At 44.2% G+C, this 20,409-nt stretch overlaps 1 protein-coding gene and 1 pseudogene across 2 annotated transcripts; both read left to right on the top strand.

Annotated features, from left to right (window-relative positions):
• Nucleotides 1-1,656: 1,656 nt before the first annotated feature.
• Nucleotides 1,657-11,971, top strand: LOC308413932 (uncharacterized protein). The gene is made up of 5 exons (XM_080909083.1): nucleotides 1,657-1,703; nucleotides 3,155-3,219; nucleotides 7,675-7,801; nucleotides 8,092-8,187; nucleotides 9,847-11,971. Exons 2-5 carry the CDS (start codon nucleotides 3,193-3,195, stop codon nucleotides 11,022-11,024), a joined length of 1,428 nt encoding a protein of 475 aa, XP_080765209.1. The 5' UTR covers nucleotides 1,657-1,703; nucleotides 3,155-3,192; the 3' UTR covers nucleotides 11,025-11,971.
• Nucleotides 11,972-15,185: 3,214 nt separating this feature from the next.
• On the top strand, nucleotides 15,186-15,739 carry LOC308413350 (large ribosomal subunit protein uL22-like; annotated as a pseudogene). The gene has a single exon. The product of its transcript is annotated as a large ribosomal subunit protein uL22-like (transcript).
• Nucleotides 15,740-20,409: the final 4,670 nt, after the last annotated feature.

Here is a 20,409-nt window from a genome sequence, read left to right as displayed (position 1 = left end):
GAGCAGTCAGGGTGTCCTTTGGAAGGACGGAGTAGAGAATGCAGGCACGAGGTCTCCACTCTCACCAACTCAGGAACAGTTTGATGCCAGGCATAATGGTTCACGTTTGAAAGCTCGGGACTCCGCAGGACTAAGCAATGGGCCAAGCTAAGATATATGGAGTGGGGGGGGGGGGGGGGGGAGGAAAGACCAACATTCGACTAAAAGCACCTAAAGTTAAAATATAATTTATAGATACCGATGCCCTTAGTGTGTAAACGAAGCCTTAATACCATGGCTCACCCTCTGAACATATAATTAAACTCCAGAGAATGACATTGAAACACTGTCTCAAGCATTATGTGTTCCAGAGTTCTGTTCCCAGCCCCCACCACAGGCAGCTCTGTTACTAGGTGATGTGACTTTTGACCTGTACAGGCACGTATGTATTTAAAGTTCTGACAAAGGCCAGAGGTGCTGGCACAGGCTTTTAACCCCAGAACTAAAGAGGTAGAGGCAGGCAGAACTCTGAGTTGAGGCCATCCTGGTCTACAGAGTGAGTTCCAGGACAGGCTATACAATGAAACTGTCTTGAAGAACAATAAATAAATAAATAAATAAATAAATAAATAAATAAATAAATAAATAAAGAAAGAATTGTAAACGAATGCTTAGATCTGCTTTATCTGATTTATTAAAATAAACTGATCTATAAATTACTATAACAACCATAAGTGTCTGGCTGGATAAAAAAAAACCCATACGCATAACTCAAAACAGAATATTGTTCAGCTAAGAAAGGAAATACTTAATGTAGAAATAAGTCCCGTAAACACCAACGTAAAAAAGTACACCTAGTATGTGATGAAGTTTGCCTTTAGTCCAAGTATTTGTGCGACAGGGACAGACTGATCTACATGAATTCAGTGCAAATCAAATCTACTGAGTGGCTTGCAGATCGGCCTAGAGTGAGACCCAGACTCAAAATAAATAAATATTCAAAGAGAATTTTTTTCCACTACGCTGTAACAGAACTCTATACCTACTCGAAGAACAACCCCTCGTTTAGAATTCTTCCTAAATCTGCTAAATTTTAATAACTAATATTCATTCTTTTTATATATGCCACCTAAATGGATCATATAAATAGCGTGCTGCGCCTCACCAATGCAAAACGGAGAATCTATCGTCATCCTGAACATTCCTACAGTGAGTTACAAAGCCATTAAATGTGCAGACTCAGGGTGTGGTATCTCAGAAATCATTTCAGCAACTTTGTTCCAGGAGACCAGTGCCACGCAGTTCCTTTTCTAGACTACATTTCCCAGAGACACATGCGACTCGACACAACTTCCGGTGCAGACCTAGTCCAAAAATATACAGTGATTCTTTGAGATTGGCCTCTATCATGAGAGGGGCTCGTGTCCAGGATGGCAGTCGTACGTGTTGTAAGAGTTTCAATCCGAGTTTGTATCTGTGTCTAAGAATTTTGCGTACAAAATTCCAAATGCAGTGTCAGCTCCTCGGCCTGCCTCGGGCCGTGCCCTGGCGGGAAATCCGACAATGGATGCCATTTTCCCCGCCAGTTCCTTCCCATCGCGGACTACATTTCCCAGAAGCGTCCGCGAATTCTAGGCAGCCCCTTCTTTTGCCAGCGGGACCCTCGTCGTCCCGGACGGGAAAGTGTACGGTGAGCGGCCTAGGCCCTTGTTAAGACTCCAAAGGTGCGGTTCTGGGGTCTAAAGGGAAATACCAGTCAGTATCTGAGGTGTCAGGTCAGTGGGAGTTGGTCTAGCTGGGTGAGCAGCAATAAGGCTTTGGCTGTGTGTGTGTGTGTGTGACCTTAAGTGACCCTAGCACGCTGTGAGTGCGTGGCGGTGATTTTTAGGTTTCTCAGGTGGGTGTGTCAATGACCTGTGAACATGCGCAGAGCTGCGTACGTATGCCCATTTTCTTTATTAGTATGTGTGATTAATAACTTTGTGGCAGCGTGTGTGAGTGTGATTGCGTCTCCGTGTGTTTGGACCTATTGTGTGTAACAGTATAACGCTTGTGTATGAGGGATATATCAGATAATCAGTAATTACGCTCCCGTGACTGTTAGTCTGATGGGGGCTGTGTGTATGTTTGTATACTATGTGTACTGGGTGCCCGTAACTGAAGATGTTTGAGTGTGATTATGTAACTTTATGTGATACAATGAGTGAGGTAGGATGTAGCTGGTCTTTGCTACTTTGTGGGTTCCTTCCCCCCTCTCCCCTTTATACCCCCACACACACCACCCTCCCACTAGACCAAAGAGAAAGAAAAATAGATGGGGGAGAAAGAGAAATTCTTGAATCTAATTTCTTTCTTCTTGCTTCTTCTTTGAGCAACTACTAACAAACCTTAACCCTGAACAGCCAATAACCACCAATCCTGGTCCTCTGGACCCTCTGAAAAGTTCTCAGAATTTCAAATGTCACACAATCTTAGAAACTATCTGCAGCCAGCAAATCCAAGCCTCTGCTAGAGCTGGAGGTAAATCAGCTGCTTTGAAGTACCCCGTTTATTCCCCTCCCCCCTCAGCTGAGATTAAAACTAAAACACACTCTTTAGAATATTTCTGTGTTTTTTGATGAGGCGGAAATTTCAGAATTCTCACTACAATCGGAAGATGCATGTGATAGTCAGGCTGACTGTGTGTAGTCTCAGGGGCTGTTCTGTTGAATGTGCGGTTGTGTATAATTCCATGAGGACAACTGGAGGTAATTCTGACTATGGTGTGACTCCGCAGTGAATGTGCCCTGTGGCCATCTGTACCACTGTGGGTTTATGTGGTGTTGTATTTAAGGGGGTCTATAAATGTGGATGTGGTTTCATCCTCCGGATGGATGCGTGACTGACTATCCTACCGTACTTAGTTGTGCTTTTGTTTGGGTAGGGTGTGCTTGTGAGATTAAATGTGGCTCCATGATGGGTGTGTAGATTTGGCGTGCTTCCGACTGCCCAAGTGACTCCCAGTTTTCTGTCCTAAGAGACCCCAGTGAGATGAAAACAGATTCCAGTATTGGACAACCTAGGATTCATTCCTTCTCTGACTCTAGAAATTATCCTGACAACCTAGACTTCTCCCTAAGTGACAGGTATGGATCTAGGGTGGCCTTTTATTAAAAGTTTTTTTTTTGTTCCTCAGCTCCCCTCCTCCAGAGGTACCCAGTGGAGAAAAGAGGAATGGCTGTGGATCGAGCCAAACAAAAGGTACGCTGGGGTTTCTGTTGGGATAACCCACAAATACTGTATTTTCTGGCTATAAAAAAAAAAAGTGTGTTCTTATTTTTCAATTATTTGGAGCTGGTAACCCTTGGCTACCAAATATGTAAATATCACTTCCACACCTGCCTTTAAAAGTAAGCTGACTTTCCCCCAGCCTGCTGGTTGAATAAGGAATGTGACTTTTTACACAATAATGAGCCAGAGGCAGAGGTGGAGCAGGAAGTAAGGGAGTGGGACTTGGGGCCGGCCTAGAAACTGATTGTGAGAAAGAACCATGTGGCCCTACAGTATGAAGGAGAGGTCGGGATAAAGTAGTAGCTGAGAGACTATAAAGGCTTTAAACTATGTAGATGTCTCCGTGTCTTTGGTACTTCAAATTATCCATTTGTGAGAATGGTGGGAAACTCAGACCTAGACTGCCTCTGACTTCCTTCTGTTTGATGGCCATGTTAATTTAGGAATTAGACGACTTACTCGGTTTTTGCTTCTTTCCAAACACGTATCTATAACATGGTTATTTCAAAGAGTTTGGGAAACTGAGCCAAGTTAAATCTCTGCTACACAAAGATAACCTCTGTTTTGTCAGTTTCCCTCTCATGATATTTTCAAGGGTGGGGTCTTACAGCAGTAACCATTTCATATATTTGAACTTACACTCAGGTGTGGCGGTTGTGTGGCTTGGTTGTTGCTTGCTTTCTTTTGAGTTTTGAAACAGGGTGGTCTCAAACTCTGTCGCTGAGGATGACCGTATACTTCTAATTCTCCTGCCTCCGCTTCCCTGAGCTGCAGTTACATGTATGAATCACACTCCTGCATGTATGTATGTATGTATATATGTGCAGCAACACATCATGCAGTGCTGGTGGAGACTCACTGGAACTGAAGATACTGAAGGTTGTGAGCTGCCTGCTCACCAAACCCAGGTCCACGGCAGGAGCAGGAGGCACTCTTAGCCCCTGAGCAAGCATTCAGCCCCCATTTTGAGTTTTGTGTTCAGTTGGTTGTGTTTAGCTCTGAGACAGGGTCTCGTTGTATAACCCAGGCTGACTCCATGCTTAAATCGGTGGTTCTCAACCTTCCTAACGCTGCGACCCTTTAATACATCTCTCATGTTGTGGTGACCCCCAACCATGGAATTATTTTGTTGGTACTTCATGAATGTAATTTCACTACTGTTATGAATCATAATGTAAATATTTCATATGCAGTATATTTGATTATCCGGAATCACTTGATTATCTAGAACTACTGTTCTAGATTCTGTTTCAGCCTCCTAAGTACCAAGTTACTAGTATAAGCCACCGTGCCAAGTTCTGTACAAGGGTTGCTTTTCTTTTAAAAATCCAAGCTAGGCAGTGGTTGCACACACCTTTAATCCCAGCACTCAGAAGGCAGAGGCAGGTGAATCTATGAGTTTGAAGCCAGCCTGGTGAGTTCTAGGACAGTCAGGGCTATACAAAAAAAGCCTGTCTCAAAACAACCAACCACAACCACCACCAACAAAATGGAATTTACCAGGTGAGAATCAGGCTAATTTTTGTGAGTTTAAGATTAGCTCTTGGTCTATACATTGAGGACTATATAGTGAGATTCTTTGCTTTGTCTCAAAAACAAAAACAAAAACAAAAACAAAAAAAAAACTGGGGTTGCCTTATTACAAATAAAAAACTTTATGCCTACATTTCACCCTGTACAAAACTATCACTCCAACATGTACCAATTTACAATCTGGTTTTGACAAGCTAAATTTTCATCAGTGGTTGATAAAACATTCTGTCTTCTAACTTTCAGCCCTTTGGTATTACAATATTGGGTGAATTCAATGATAAAATAACATGATGATTTGGAATAATAACACACAGGGGCTAGGGATGCACTTGGGGGATAGAGTGCTTACCTAGTTTGTATGAGGCCCTGGGTTCGAGTCTCCAGCACCACATTAAGCCTCCACAGGGGTGCAGTCCTGTAATTCCAGTACTCGGGAGTTAGAGGCAGAAAGACTAGAAGTTGAAAGTTCACTTAAGGCTGTCACAGACACAGGAGATCCTGTCTAAAAAAAAATGGGTCTGGCAAGATGGCTCAGCAAATAGTGTGCCTGCTGCCAAACCTGACGGCATGGGCTCAGTCCCTGTGACCTACAAGTTGGATTGAGAAAACTGGCACAACTCTCACAGGTTGTCCTCTGACCTCTGACCTGACACAATTAAAAATGTAATTTAAGAAGGATAACACGTGTCTTTAAAATATTGAAAACGGGTTGTCATAGGATTAATTTTGAAGACTGCACATATTCGTTTAATCAGAGACAGCACTCCAGAACTCCTGTTCTTCTCTACTTGCTATCTCTCTCTCCCAAGGATAATCTTCTTCTGTATCGGTAGATTAGTTTTGCTTGTACCATATTTTATATAAATAGAATCACAAAATGTCTACCCTTCTTGGTTGGTTCCTTTGGCTGGGTATTAGATTTCACATTTCTTGAAGGCATTATTTAACAGTATATTGTGTGAGTGATGTGAGATTCACCCACGTTGCTCTATGTAGTGATGAGTTGTTTATTACTGTTGCCCTTTAAATTCTCTTTGTAAGAAGTCAGGTATCTCAGTACTCAGGAGGCTCAGGTAACGGGTGTGAGGCTGAGGCCAACCTGGGCTACTCAGTGAGTTCCAAGCCGGCGTTCACTATAAGACCCTGTTTGTCACAGTAGATGCCGTTATTGCCGTTTGAGTTGTTTTCAACGTTAGGCGATTATGAACAGGACGTTCTGGGCCTTTCAGTGCACATCCACAATGTGTGCATTTTGTTTTATGTAAATCCCTAGTAGTAAGATTGCTGGCCCATAAGTTACACATGCATAAGTTACACTTGAACTGATGCTGACTTCCCAAAATGGTTTTCTCGATCTGTAGTTCCAGCTGCAGTGTGTAAGCATACTCGTCCAGACAGGAAGCATCCCGAGAGATAAAGGGAATAGTTTATAATAAAATAGCTGGACAAGATGGTGCATGCCTTAGCACCTGGGTTGCAGAAAATCTCCATGAGTTCAAGGCCAGCCGGCTGTACAGAACAAGTTCCAGGCCCACCAAGACTACCTAGTGTGATTGTTTCAAGTGTAACAAACACATCAAGTATAGGTAATATTTGTTCCAATTCTCACACACTAGAGTTCTATCAAGGAAAGTGGTCAGTCTTCATCTGACTTCGGTAAGCATTCATGGAAGACTAGTGTAGTTTCTAGGGTCTTTCTTTCCTTAACCCAGCCGTACTTTCTCAGAACTTTCCCTCGCTCCTTGAGTAAGACTGGCTCAGCCTTGAAAACCATGGCTGAGGTAACTGACATGTCTTACTTCCCTAACGTTCATTCCTTTTTCCAGATGTGATAGGTACAGTGGTGTGAATACTGTGGCCCAGCATTCAGGAGGCTGCGTTTGCTTTCCAGTGCTGACATTGTGGGTGGTAAAGATCCCGCCAGGACCTGGTCCCTGTTGACTCTCCTGCCAGCGGGTCATCCATCACCCCCCAGGGCCCCTGGTTTTCAGGCAACATTGGTACTTTCATTGAGGGAACAACTGGTCATCTTTTCTTGGCCTTTTCCCCGGGCACCGTGATGGACAGGAGATTATGTGCTCAGAGAAGCAAGCATAGAATTGCAGAATAAGCTTGTCCTGCCTGGGCTGTGATCTAGGTGGCAATATGAGTCATTTAACTGGAAAGACACATGGAGAAGCCAAAACAGTGTCTATAAACTAGCATTTTTCCAACGATAGAGGATGGGAGATGGGGTTGGAAGTTTCAACTGTCAAAAGATTTGCTAGTTTATGAGGCTTGGAGAGTTGTGAGTGCAGATCTCTTGAGACTCTTGTGGCAATTGTGGAACAAGTTGAAGTCTAGTAGGAAATGTGGGTGAGGCTGATTTTCCATATAAATCTTTAATTTATTTCAGATAGGAGCAAGTATGATAATGGGTGATTCTAATAAGTTTGACCAGTGTGTATAAGCTATTGAGATTGTACATTTGACCACCAGCAAAAAAAAAAAAAAAAAAAAAAAAAAAATCTGTATTAATAGGAAATGAAGTATTGTTTTGGTGTTTGAAACCAGGGCATTATGCACATGCCGTGTCAGTGGGCTAACTCCCCAACCCTTTTATTTCGAGACTTGATCACGCTACATAGCTAATGCTGGTCTTGAACTTACTGTGCAACCTGGGCTGACAACTCAACTCCAAATCAATCCTCTTGCTTCCCCTTCCCTGGTGCTGGGATTACCATTGTGCAGCACCATGCCTGACTTTGTGTCACTTCTGGATGAACAGACAATCCAGAGGTACTGGGGTCTTGGTGACATCATGTAGTGGCTCATTTGCTCAGCCTGACAACACGGGCACCGTTTCGGAAGTGCTTTCTGTGTTATACATTTGGGTGTGTTTTATTGTTTCAGAAGCCGATGGTGTTCAGTGACGTGTCCCTGGACTTCTCTCAGGAGGAGTGGGAGTGTCTGGGTCCTGCGCAGAGGGACTTGTACAAAGATGTGATGCTGGAGAATTACAGCAACCTGCTCGCAGTGGGTAAGGGCACCTGTACCAACCGGGCAGCCATCTCCGAGGGTCTGCTTCTTCCTCAAGGAACTTCCCACCCACCTTTCAAGTTTGCCGCCTGAATTCCTGCTCCTTGTTTGCAAATAAATGGTTTCAGCTGGGCCGGAAAAGAAGCCTGGGAAACAGGCCACTCGAGGGGGCTGTGGCTGAAGCTCCTGCGTCTTTGGCTGTTCCTGTCTTGGCACCTCTTGCTTGGTGATCGAGGGATTGCGTCTGTTTCCCACAGCATAACTATGTCCCATATCTTTTCTCGTAAGCAGGACTTCACATTCCCAAGCCTCAGGTGATATCTTTATTGGAGCAAGGCAAAGAGCCCTGGATGATTGGTAAAGAGCTTACAAGAGGCCTGTGCTCGGGTAAGTAAGAAACACTGAGCAGAAAGCAGTGCCCACAGGAGCAACTCGCTGGTGATCGAGGAAGCTGCACCCTTCCGATGTTTTGTTTAAAGATTTATTTATTGACTGATTTTATGTTTGTGAGTGCTCTCTGTCTGCATGTACACCTGCAGGCCAGAAGAGGGCATCGGATCTCATTATAGATGGTTGTGAGCCACCATGTGGTTGTTGGGATTGAACTCAGGACCTCTGGAAGAGCAGCCAGTGCTCTTAACCGCTGAGCCGTCTCTCCAGTCCCTTGGTTGTTATTTTATAAGCTTCTGCCAAAAAACCTAGGTCTAAATGAGAAAACCAAGTTTTTTTTTTTTTTTTTTTTTTTTTTTTTAGCTGTTTATTGCTTGAGGCTGAGGGGGAAATCGAAGGACAACTATAAGAGTTCGTTCTCTCTGTACACGGTTAGGTTGGTCCTGGGGATCAGGCTCAGGTCATCAAGTTTGGTTTGTTTTTACATAGAAATGATTATATAACTGGCTTCTCAGCCTTTACCTTTTCTCCTCCATCCAGAGGTCAGCTACCTAAAATCCCAAGCTTCTAACAACCTGATTTGCCCTCTGGTGTCCAGGCTCAACACTAAAGCTTTTTTTTTCTTTCTTTTAAAGATGTATTGTTTTATATTCATGGGCCCGAGTGTGTGTGTATGTGGTGTGGGTGTGTGTACCACCAGTTATGGACTGGTGCCCACGGTCAGAAGACTGCATAAAATCCTCTGGAACTAGAGGCACAGGTATTTGTAAGGCTATATGGGCACCAGGAACTGAACCCCAGTCCTTTGCAAGAGCAGCTCACATTCTTAACCTCTGGGCCACCTTTCCAGTCCTGAGGCTCTTTAAGGCCTGTCCCAGTTGCCTCGGTAGCAGTGCAGACATAGTGCTATCATCCAGAGAGTCTCGAGGTTCTCTCAAGTTCCATGGCAGAAAACCAGGACGGAGACCAGCTTGGCAGTATATGTTTGTAATCCTAGCAGCTAGAGAGACTGGGGCAAGATAATCCAGAGTTCAAAACCAGGCAGAGTTATACAGTAAGACCTTGTCTCAGGAGACGTTCCTTTAATCCTTGCACGTGGAGGCAAAGGATCTCTTGAGTTCAAGTCCAATCGGGGCTAGATAGTGAGACCCTGTCTCAAATCAAACAAAATGAACAGAAGACCAAATGTATTATCTGTTATGTATTTTTTTTTCATGTCTGTGCCCAGTGATTTTTCTTTTCCAAACCATTCTGACCTACGTCCATGTTTAAGAGCCACTGTTGGGAGCTGGGTGTTGGTGGCGCACGCCTCTACCCCAGTACTGAGGAGGCAGAGGCTGGAGGATCCCTCTGAGTTTGAGGCCAGCCTGGTCTATAGATCAAGTTCCAGGATAGCCAGGGCTACACAGAGAAACCGTCTCCAAAACAAGACAACGCTTGTTGGTAACTTATTTCTGCCGTGGTCTCCTCTGCCTCCATCGTACATCTTATTAATTTCCCTGTGCTCTTTGTCCATTTCCGTTTTTCGATCTCCATAAGAGCCCGTGACGTTTACTTAAAGACAGTGAATTCACTGTCTTTTCTTCATTTCCGGTATGAAAGTTCAAAGTTTTTCTAAATAAGAGTGGAAAACAATATTTGCTACTCTTCTTTCAGCTCTGGAGTCGATGTGTGAAAGCAAGTTATTATCTCTAAAGAAGGAAGTTTATGAAATAGAATCCTGCCAGAGGGAGTTAATGAGACTTTCGAAGCAAGGCCTCGAGTACTCCAGTTTTAGAGATGTTCTGGACTGTGGAAGCCAATTTCAAAGTGGACATGGAAGCCAAGAATTACTCACGCGTGAATACATGCCCACATTTGTTCAGCAGACTTTCTTTACCCTACATCAAATTATTAACAGTGATGAGAAACCCTATGAATGTAAGAAATGCAGAAAGGTCTTTACCCAGAACTCACAATTTATTCAACATCAAAGAATTCATATTGGCGAAAAGTCTTTTGAGTGTAAGGAGTGTGGGAAATTCTTCAGTTGTGGGTCCCATGTTACTCGACACCTGAAAATTCACACTGGTGAGAAGCCCTTTGAATGCAAAGACTGTGGGAAGGCCTTCAGTTGTAGCTCATATCTTTCCCAGCATCAGAGAATACATACTGGAAAGAAACCTTATGAATGTAAGGAATGCGGGAAAGCCTTTAGCTACTGCTCAAATCTCATTGACCATCAGAGAATCCACACTGGTGAGAAGCCTTATGCCTGCAAAGTATGTGGGAAAGCTTTTACAAAGAGCTCGCAACTCTTTCAACACGTGCGAGTTCACACGGGCGAGAAACCTTATGAATGTAAGGAGTGTGGCAAAGCCTTTACTCAGAGCTCAAAGCTTGTTCAGCATCAGAGAATCCACACTGGGGAGAAACCCTACGAGTGCAAGGAGTGTGGGAAGGCCTTTAGTAGTGGCTCAGCCCTTACAAATCATCAGAGAATCCACACTGGGGAGAAACCCTACGAATGCAAGGAATGTGGGAAGGCCTTCACTCAGAGCTCACAACTCCGGCAACATCAAAGAATTCATGCTGGCGAGAAACCTTTTGAATGCCTTGAATGTGGGAAGGCCTTCACCCAGAACTCACAGCTTTTTCAACACCAGAGAGTCCATTCGGATGAAAGGCCATATGAGTGTAATAAATGCGGAAAGGCCTTTAATAAATGCTCAAACCTCACCCGACATCTGAGAACTCATCGCGATGACAAGCCCTATAGCTGTAAGGAATGTGAGAAGACGTTTACTAATGAGTCAGACCTTATTCACCATCAGGAAATTCACACTAAGGAATAATAAAGATTCGTGCTCCAGAGTTACTCTCTGACATTGTTTGACAAGATATTTACATTTTCATCTGAATTATTTGACCGTAGGCTATGAGTTCCAAGCCTACATTTACTGTCATCTCCCACACCAGTGCTAGTTGCTTATTGGGTTGTTTCACCCCTTGCTTGGAGGTTTGCCATACTGTTCGTTGTTAATGTTTGCTCCTAATTTTAGGTCTGTCTTTTGTTTCTGATGCTTGCACTCATAGCCTGGTGTGTTAACTGTGTGAGCGTTAATGAGTCGAGCCCCTGGTGGAGCTCCAGGGCTGGATCTGAAGCGAGGCCAGTCACACTGCTATGTCTCGTGAGCTTGCTTTTTTTTTTTTTTTAAACTATAAGTGAGGAAAAAAGGGAAAATGAGAAAATCCAAAGCTCAGACATGAAGATGAACTGTGACTGTATTGATTCTAGATGACGACTATCAAGTTGGTAGAACCAGTTCTGCTGAAGATGTGCAGTGACGGAATTTGTTTTCCTCCTGCTTTTATCATGCTAAAAAAATCATCTTTGAAATTGATTTTTTTTTTCTTCAGCAAATACAGATTCTAGTTTTAAAGACTTACCTGATAGCTTTTAAATGACTATTATTCATGTTATGGTTGCTTCTGAATTTTTGCATTTATAAAAGCTGTCTCCATTAGTTTGACTCCAGTCTTATATTTGGATGTCTTGTGTTTTCTCTTAAGAACAACAAAAAAAACCATTTAATGCTGAATTTATTTTCTCCTTGTATGCTATCTTGTTAACCTTTTCATTAACCCTATCCTAACGTCATGCCAGGAAGGTGATTACAATTGGAAACGAAGTACTCTACAGGTTTCCTGTGTTATCAATAGTTGTTTATCCCTCTTTTACAGTCATGTGTTTTGATTTGCTCTGAGAAATCAATGAACTCAAATAGAACTTAGAGATCTATTCCTAGCATACATTATGAGTTTAATAAAGTTTCTCTGTTGTCATTTGTATACTCGGTTTCCTGATTTTCTTTCTGATTTGTGGAACGGGTCTTTGGGGTACGGGGGTGGAGTGCCTGGGATGGAAACCAGAACGTTTTGTGTGCTAAGTGAGCACTCTCACTGAGCTGTGGCCCAGCCCTCACTGGTGAATTCTAAGCTAGTGTTTACTGCCAACTCACTTCTCCCAGCTTCAGGAAAATTACCCTTAACTGCCACATACCATTATCAAAACTGGAGGATTCGTGGTGGAAAAAAATTATATGAAATAAAGCCTTTCATCTACTGCTTATTGAATTACAAGTGGGAAAAGGGTACTGTGGATAGTCTTTTTCCGGCATCTCCCCACCCCTCTCTCTAACAGGCTTTATTTTGTAGGTCTGGCTGGACTGGAACTCACTATGTTGATGCGGTGAGCCTGGAAAACCTGCCTGCCTCCTATCCTAAGTGCACCCAGCCTCGTATCTATCGCCAATTAAGACCACCTGGATCTAGAACCTCCTTCTCCATCTTGATTCTCCTTCCTTTCTCATCTCTCCCGCCTTACAAAAACTTTGTCCCCGCCCCACTCTCTCCTGTCCAATCATGTATCACCTTGACATCAACCTACAGAATATGGTGTCATACGCCTTTAAACCCAGCACTTGGGAGCATAAACAGGTGACATATTGTTGGTTATCAATACTCATGTGGCTTTAGGCGGGTCTATGTGGTTTTGGTTAGCCTGGATCTGTATTGTATGTAGGTCAGGCTGGCCTCAAATTCAGAGATGCCACTATCTTTGCCTCCCAAGTGCCAGCTTTGGGATTTCTGAACTGGTAAATATTTATACCAAATGATCCTATTTGTTTAAAAGAGAATGTCACGTGCACATTGTAAGAGAGTTACTGGTACTTTTCCAGAGAATTGGGGTTTGATTCTCAGCTGCTACAAGGCAATTTACACCTCTGTTTCCAGTTCCAGGGAACCTAAATGTTTTCTTCTGGCCTTTCGGGGAACCAGGCACGCACGTGGTGCACATACGTACATGCAGGCAAAACACTCCTATACATAAAATATAAAGACCTTATTAAAACGAGCAAAAAACTAAACAGCAACTTTTCCACACTCACACACCCCCTTACAAACCCAAACCCTGAAGCAAAAGACAGAAGGCAGTAACATCTAGACATAAATGTAACTCTTAAAATAAGAGTCACTCCACACACCCATGCATTCAGTCACCGTCACGCCTTTACAGTGCCACACCATAACTTTTCTTCGCAAACCCATCCATCCAGGAGAACCGCTGGAGCCGCCTACAACTGCCTCTCGCACTCTCAATGCGGCGCATCTTGAGGCGCAGGCGCAAAGAGGAAAGGGTTGTGCCGCAAAGGACTCTGGGGCTGGTAGTTCTTCGGGGGGCGAACTGAACCGCTAGATCAGAAGCCCGAGAGCGGTCCTTGCCCGCCTCAGCTTGCTCTCTCTGCGCGCGGTGTCTTCTGGGAAGTGACATCACGGGCCTGGGTCCCAGAGCTTGATTTTGTAACCTGAGGCGTGGGGTGATGAGTTAGGCTTGTCGTGAGGAGCGTGGTTCTGGGGGAGACTGGAGGTGGGGATGGAGCCAGGTGAACCGAGTGCGGACCCGGCGGACACCGCTAGACGTTGTGCGTGTGAGAGAGTGTGTCAGTGTGTTAGTGTGTATAATAACTGTGACAGGGTCCAGCTGTGACTGAGTGTCACCGTGGGTGTGCATACCTGTGTTCGTGCTTGTGTGTGACTGACAGAAAAACTGAATGCGTTTGTGACGTGTTACTGGATACACGTTTTCAAGAGAGCAAAAATGCGACCTTCCGTGTCCCAGTTTGTGTTTGTATGATTGTTTGTCTACCTGTTTGTGTGGCTGTAATCGCGCTGGAAAATGTGACAGCAGATGCGAGTTTTATGACCATCTGTTTCTTCAGGCATAATTGTGACAAGATACAGATATATGATCTTAGGAGGTATGTACTGTACATGTGACTGCATGTCAACTGTCTCTCTGCTGTGTGTGACCTCCCTCCCACACACACACATACACACACTGTACTTACATGGTCCTATGACTGAAAGATGGTGGCTGTGAGTGTGACCATGCAGTTCTAGGTGTGATGGGTGAGATCACTGGCTCTACTTTGTGATTGTGAGGTGAGGGGAGATGAAAATTAGTTGCCCAAGTTCACTTGGTTAATGTACACAAGCCGTTTGCCTCTAGACTTCTTGCTTTAAAAAAAAAAAGTTTTTAATGAAGATTTTTGTGTTTTATGTGTATGAGTATTTACCTGAATGTTTGTCCACCAGCAAATGCCTAGTACCCTTGGAACCAGAAGAGTGTGTTGGACCCCTTAGAACTGGAGTTACAGATGGTGTGTGCCATACTCTGAACCCAGGCAATTGGGAAGAGCAGCTAGTGCTCTTAACTGTTGAGTCATCTTTCCAGTCACCTACTTATTACTCCTAATTAATAAATTGCTTTGGTCCCTGCTCCCCCACACAAACATGTATTTTTGAGGATTAGATATGGGAGGATGTTGGAGAGAATTGTTTCTAGATAATTGGGACTTTTAGGTCATGGAAGTTTCATATGGACAGATATTTCTCTTCAGTTTGTGAGTTGCAGAATGAAGTTCAAAGACATTGTAGTTAGAAAATACTGAAACTGCTTTCCTTCAGGGAAGGAAAGTCCGTTTTGAATCCCATTTCTTTCTTGCTTTTTTTTTTTTTTTTTTTTTTTTTTTTTTTTTTTTTTTTGCATCCCATCTCTTACCTATAAGCCAGTGATTCAGTGATTCCCAACCTTCCAAATGCTGAGACCCTTCAATACAGCTCCTCGTGTCATGTCACAGTGACCCCCCAACCATAGAATTATTTAGTTGCTACTTCATAACTGTAAGTTTGCTATTATGAATTATAAATATCTGCTATTCAGAAATATCTAATATGTAACTTGTGGGTCATGACTCACAAGTTGAGACCTGCTGTGTAATTCCTTACAGTGTAAGGTCACTGAATTTGGGAATCTTAGTTTGGATGTGTCCAAAAATATGTCACTTTTTGGTACCAAGAAAGACTTAGCTCGAGAGGTTGAGGTTTCATGAATTCTTCCAGTAGCCTTCGCACTTCCTCTTCCTGTAAGTGGCCGGAGGTGACCTGTGAAGATGGTTCGCTACTCTCTTGACCCAGAAAACCCCACAAAATCATGCAAATCCAGAGGTTCAAACCTTCGTGTTCATTTTAAGAACACCCGGGAAACTGCCCAGGCCATCAAGGGTGTGCATATCCGTAAAGCCACCAAGTAAGTATCTGAAGGATGTCACTTTAGAAGCAATGTGTGCCATTCCAGCGTCATAATGGTGTCGTTGGTAGGTGTGCCCAGGCCAAACAGTGGGGCTGGACACAGGGACGGTGGCCAAAAGAGTGCTGAGTTTTTGCTGCACATGCTTAAGAATGCAGAGAGTGATGCTGAACTTAAGGGTTTAGATGTAGATTCTCTAGTCATTGAACACATCCAGGTGAACAAGGCACCTAAGATGCGCCGGCGAACCTACAGAGCTCATGGCTGATGAACCCGTACATGAGCTCCCCCTGCCACATTGAGATGATCCTCACTGAGAAGGATCAGATCGTTCCAAAGCCAGAAGAGGAGGTTGCACAGAAGAAAAAGATATCCCAGAAGAAACTGAAGAAGCAAAAGCTCATGGCACAGGAATAAATTCAGCATAAAATAAATGCAATTAAATGTAAAATAGAAAGAATGACTTTGCCCACTGTTCTTCTAATGGTGTACTAAGTCAGCTTCTAATAAAGAAAAATGTTCTTGTTTCCAAATGAGAAAATAGAAAATAAAGAATAAAAGATCCGCGGTTGCATGCTACTTGTGTTGGCTCCTGCAGTTTTAACTATGGGGAACGAAACCTTCTGACTGATTCGCCTAATGTCATATAACCGAGGATAGGAATGAAAAATCAGTGTGGGTCTAGAAGCTATATAAACCCGTATTTTCTACTACACCTGTGTGCAGAGACTGACGCTCACTTCTAACTTAGAAACATTACCAACGGGATACACAGATAGAGACCAGAAACTTGAAAGTACTTTTTTAGGTAGGCACCACTTAAGGCTCCTTCTGGCCACCAATAAGAATGCAGCGTGTTTTCCTCTCAGAAGGAACTGACTTTTTATAGACTGTTCGGAGTTCTTTTGCAACTAAGGAAGTGGGTTGCTGGAGACCCCTGGCTGATGCTGGGTGTCTTGGAGTTCTACGTCACATACAGCTCTCCGAATTTGCAGAATGAAGACATGCTGGCTTTGAGGGGCCAGGGTGTTTAATGCCACATCCATTGCTGGGGCAGGGTGTCATTTAGGCTGGTTTTCTATAGCATGATTAAGATGGCCGTTGCCATTTATCAAGGCAGTCCTCCGGCCTTTGTTGGTGTTTACCACTCAGACATTGTAGCTTTTTTTTTTTATGGTTTACTTTTATTTATGTGTATGTTTGCTTGTTGGTGCCTGCCTGACACATTTGCTGGGAACCAAACTCTGGTCCTCTGAAAGAACAGCAAGAGCTCTTAACAGCCAAGCTGTCTCTGCAGCCTGCCTGCCTGTTTGTTTGTTTGTTTTAGTGAAACAGGGTCACGTTGTTCTATGTAGAACAGACTGGCCTCAAACAAAGATCTGTGCCTCTACTACCCAAGTACTGGGAATAAAAGTGTGCACCTTGTTCAGACATCACTGTAGCTCCCCACCTCTCCACCTCACAGACAGGCTGTTCTGGAACTTGCTTTGTAGACCAGGCTAGCCTCACACTCACAGAGATCCACCTATCCCTGCCTCCAAGTGTTTGAATTATTCATACGTGACTACACTGTATACATAGTTTCCACTCTTCCCATTCCCCCTTCAACTCCTCTCACGGTCCCCACTCTTAAATTTATGACTTATTATTCTTAGACACACTACACATACATACACAACCTAATGAGTTTTAGTGTTGCTCACGTACACAAGTTTAGGGATCATCCCTTAACATGTTACAGGAGTCTTATATCTGAAGAAAACGTGTCCTCCCTCTCTCTCCCTCTCTCAGCTGCCTCTGATAACCTGTGGCTCTTTACCTAGGGGTGAGGTCTGGCGAAATTTCCCACGTCCACATTGTCATGTTAACTGGGGTGAGAAAGACCAGCATTTAAATCTTACTTTCTTTGGAGCCTTACAAGTTAGAACTGGCATCTGGAGAGATGGCTCAATGGTTAAAAGCACTTGTTCTTGCAGAAGATCTAGGTTTGATTCCCAACCTCCACATGGCAACTCCCATCCTAAATTTCAGTCCCAGGCACTTGTACTGGCTGGTTTTGTGTCAACTTGACACAGGCTGAAGTTATCACAGAGAAAGGAGCCTCAGTTGAGGAAATGCCTCCATGAGATCCAGCTGTAAGGCATTTTATCAACTAGTGATCAAGGGGGGAGGGCCCCGCCCATTGTGGGTGGAGCCGTCCCTGGCCCAGCCCATTGTGGGTGGAGCCACCCCTGGCCCAGCCCACTGTGGGTGGTGCCATCCCTGGGCTGGTAGACCTGGTTCTATAAGAAAGCAGGCTGAGCAATCCAGGGGAAGCAAGCCAGTAAGTACATCCCTCCTTGGCCTCTGCATCAGCTCCTGCTTCCTGACCTGCTTGGGTTCCAGTCCTGACTTCCTCTGGTGATGAACAGCGATATGGAAGTGTAAGCTGAATAAACACTTTCCTCCCCAGCTTGCTTCTTCTTCTTTTTCTTTTTCTTTTTCTTTTTTTTTAAGATTTATTTATTTATTATTCCTAACTATGCTGTTGCTGTCTTCAGCCACAACAGAAGAGGGCGTCAGATCTTGTTGCAGATGGTTGTGAGCCACCATGTGGTTGCTGGGATTTGAACTCAGGTCCTCTGGAAGAGCAGTCAGTGCTCTAACCACTGAGATATCCCTCCAGCCCCTCAACTTGCTTCTTATTCATGATGTTTGTGCAGGAGTAGAAACCCCGACTAAGACAGCACCTGACCACACGCTTCTGTTCTTGGGCACAGCGTGGATGTGATGCAAAGGTGTACCTGCAGGCAAAAGCACACACACACACACACACACACACACACACACACACACACACATACACAGGGAATTTAAAAGAACAATTAGAATTGGTTGCTCAGACTTCTGGAACATCAGTTATACATGTCAGTAAATGAGGGTAGTTGTAGCTACCGTTTCAGTTTGTGGGGGTTGGACGGGGACAGTAGCATGGACAACATGCATAGTTTCACCATGCACATCACAGGCTGCACCATCTGGCTTATGTCTATACACTTATTTCTGAGCATGCGCAATAGCCCTGGCGTTGTTCCGGTACTATAATGCCATCGAACCAAACAAACCCTGGCTGTCTCAGACCTTGCAATCCAGTGCGGAAAGACAAGAAATGAACTGTATGGGGTAAATAGTAAGAATAAAAGTGGATCAGGATGAAGGTTAGAGACATGGCTCAGCCATGTAAGAGCCCTTACTGCTTTTCCAGAGGATCTAGGTTAATTTCCCAATAGCCATATCAGGTGTCTCACAGATCTCCTGGAACTCCAGCTTCAGAGAATCGGAGACCCACTTCTGGCCTCTGTGGGCGCTCACACACACGTAGCAGGCCCACAGACACCTGGATTAATTAGTAAATAATAATTAGTAAATTATATAAGACACACATTAATAAAAAAAAATCTTAAAAACTGCATTAAGTATAAGGCTAAGGAAAAAAGTAGTGACCAGAAGGAACTCTGTGGGTAACACATTGCAGCAAAGTCCCTCTCTAGCAACAGTCGAGCAGGAGTAAAGAAAAGGAGAGAATCATGTTGATTCCTGGGAGAAGTGAGTCCCAGACAGAAGCAAACGCACCAACCAGAAAGCAGTATCCATAGTAACTGAGGAACAGTAAGGAAACCTAGATGTCTAAAGAGGCTGGACGAAGCTAGATCAGAGATGGCCTTGTTGGCCATAGGAAAGGCTTCAGTTTCGTCAGGTTCCGGCAACACATCATAAATATAAGTCAGGACTTCCGGGATTGATGTCAGCACGGCCTTTTCTTCAGATGGTGCAAAAGATGAGTTGTCCCACATAGGGAGGATTTGAGGGTGAGAGAGGAACAAGTAGGCCCTGCCTTCGAGATTCTCCCATAGGTGACAGCACTCACAGGTCACTTTGTCCTGCATAGTCCTTCCCTTACAAGGCTTTGTCCTTCCCTAGAAATGGAAGGAGGAATGGCTGTTGGGCTTTGGTAAGTTCTGTCCCAGATAAGATGATGCCGTTAGAATTTTGACCTCATTTTTTTAGGACTTAAAGAGCATAGGGAAACTCACACATAGCCCAGAGGAAAACTCTGTACTCTTTGTTCATAGAACCATTTTATACAGTATTTGATACCTGCAGGCATAAATATTTTGCAACCTACTTTTAATAAATGTTCAACCTCTCTTGCCTACCACCCACTGGAGGCAGTGGAGGAGAAAAGGTATCAGAATGTGGGGGAAGTGGACCTGTTCAGCAATAGTTCTTTGGGGGCGAGCTCCATCTTCTTTGTCAGAAGCTATAGCTGTCTGATAGCAAAAGATCCTTTCACCTGGGTCTATCAGGAAAACACTCCTTCATTTATCTGCTCCAGCAAGACATCATTTGACCTAACTGACTTTCCAAACATACTAGAAGTTTCCACTTCAGGACACCCTCCATGTTCCTGGCCCAGCAAGCGGCAGAACCCAGCAGCTTTCAGCACGTGGCTCTGGCTTTAGAGCAGATACTAGAAGAGGTCACTGGGACAATTGATGCTTTTTAGCTGGAGCTAAGAAGTTAGCAGTGATTAAGGAGAAACAAGCATCACCGAGGTGAAATCTTCTGGGAGGTGTTTTTAAGGAGCACAAAGAACCTGTGTTCCAGAGAGAGCCAAGGTTGTACCTCCTGCCTCAGCTGTACTTGGTAATGTGTAAGAATCACCCAGGTGGTGCTGGTTTTCAAGGCATGAGGGGGTCATGAGAGCAGCTGAGGTTTGGCACTGTGAGAGGCCATGGGAGGCTATTGGTGAAGGTGTAGCCTCAGTTGCAGTTGATGGCCCAGGATTGAAGAGATCATGAGGCTCAGCACCACGAAGAGACACTACGAGAGACGGTTGGTGAACAGAAGGTCATGGCATATTGGAGATGCCAGTGCCGTGGGATGATCACCAGGAACAGCAGCAGCAGTGGAGTGGAGTCAACCAGAGCCTAGACTGCCACAGAGGACAGAACTGGAGAAGTGACCCAAATCCTTCGGAGGAGCCCAGAAGATCATGTGTGGATCCCAGACATTGCCTTGGATTCCTTAAGATGTTAGAGATGCTA

Source organism: Micromys minutus (genome assembly GCF_963924665.1).
Source record: "Micromys minutus genome assembly, chromosome: 32".
In the NCBI taxonomy this organism is placed as follows: domain Eukaryota; kingdom Metazoa; phylum Chordata; class Mammalia; order Rodentia; family Muridae; genus Micromys; species Micromys minutus.
Note: the sequence above shows the minus strand (reverse complement) of the source record. Positions and strands in the feature narration are given on the sequence as shown.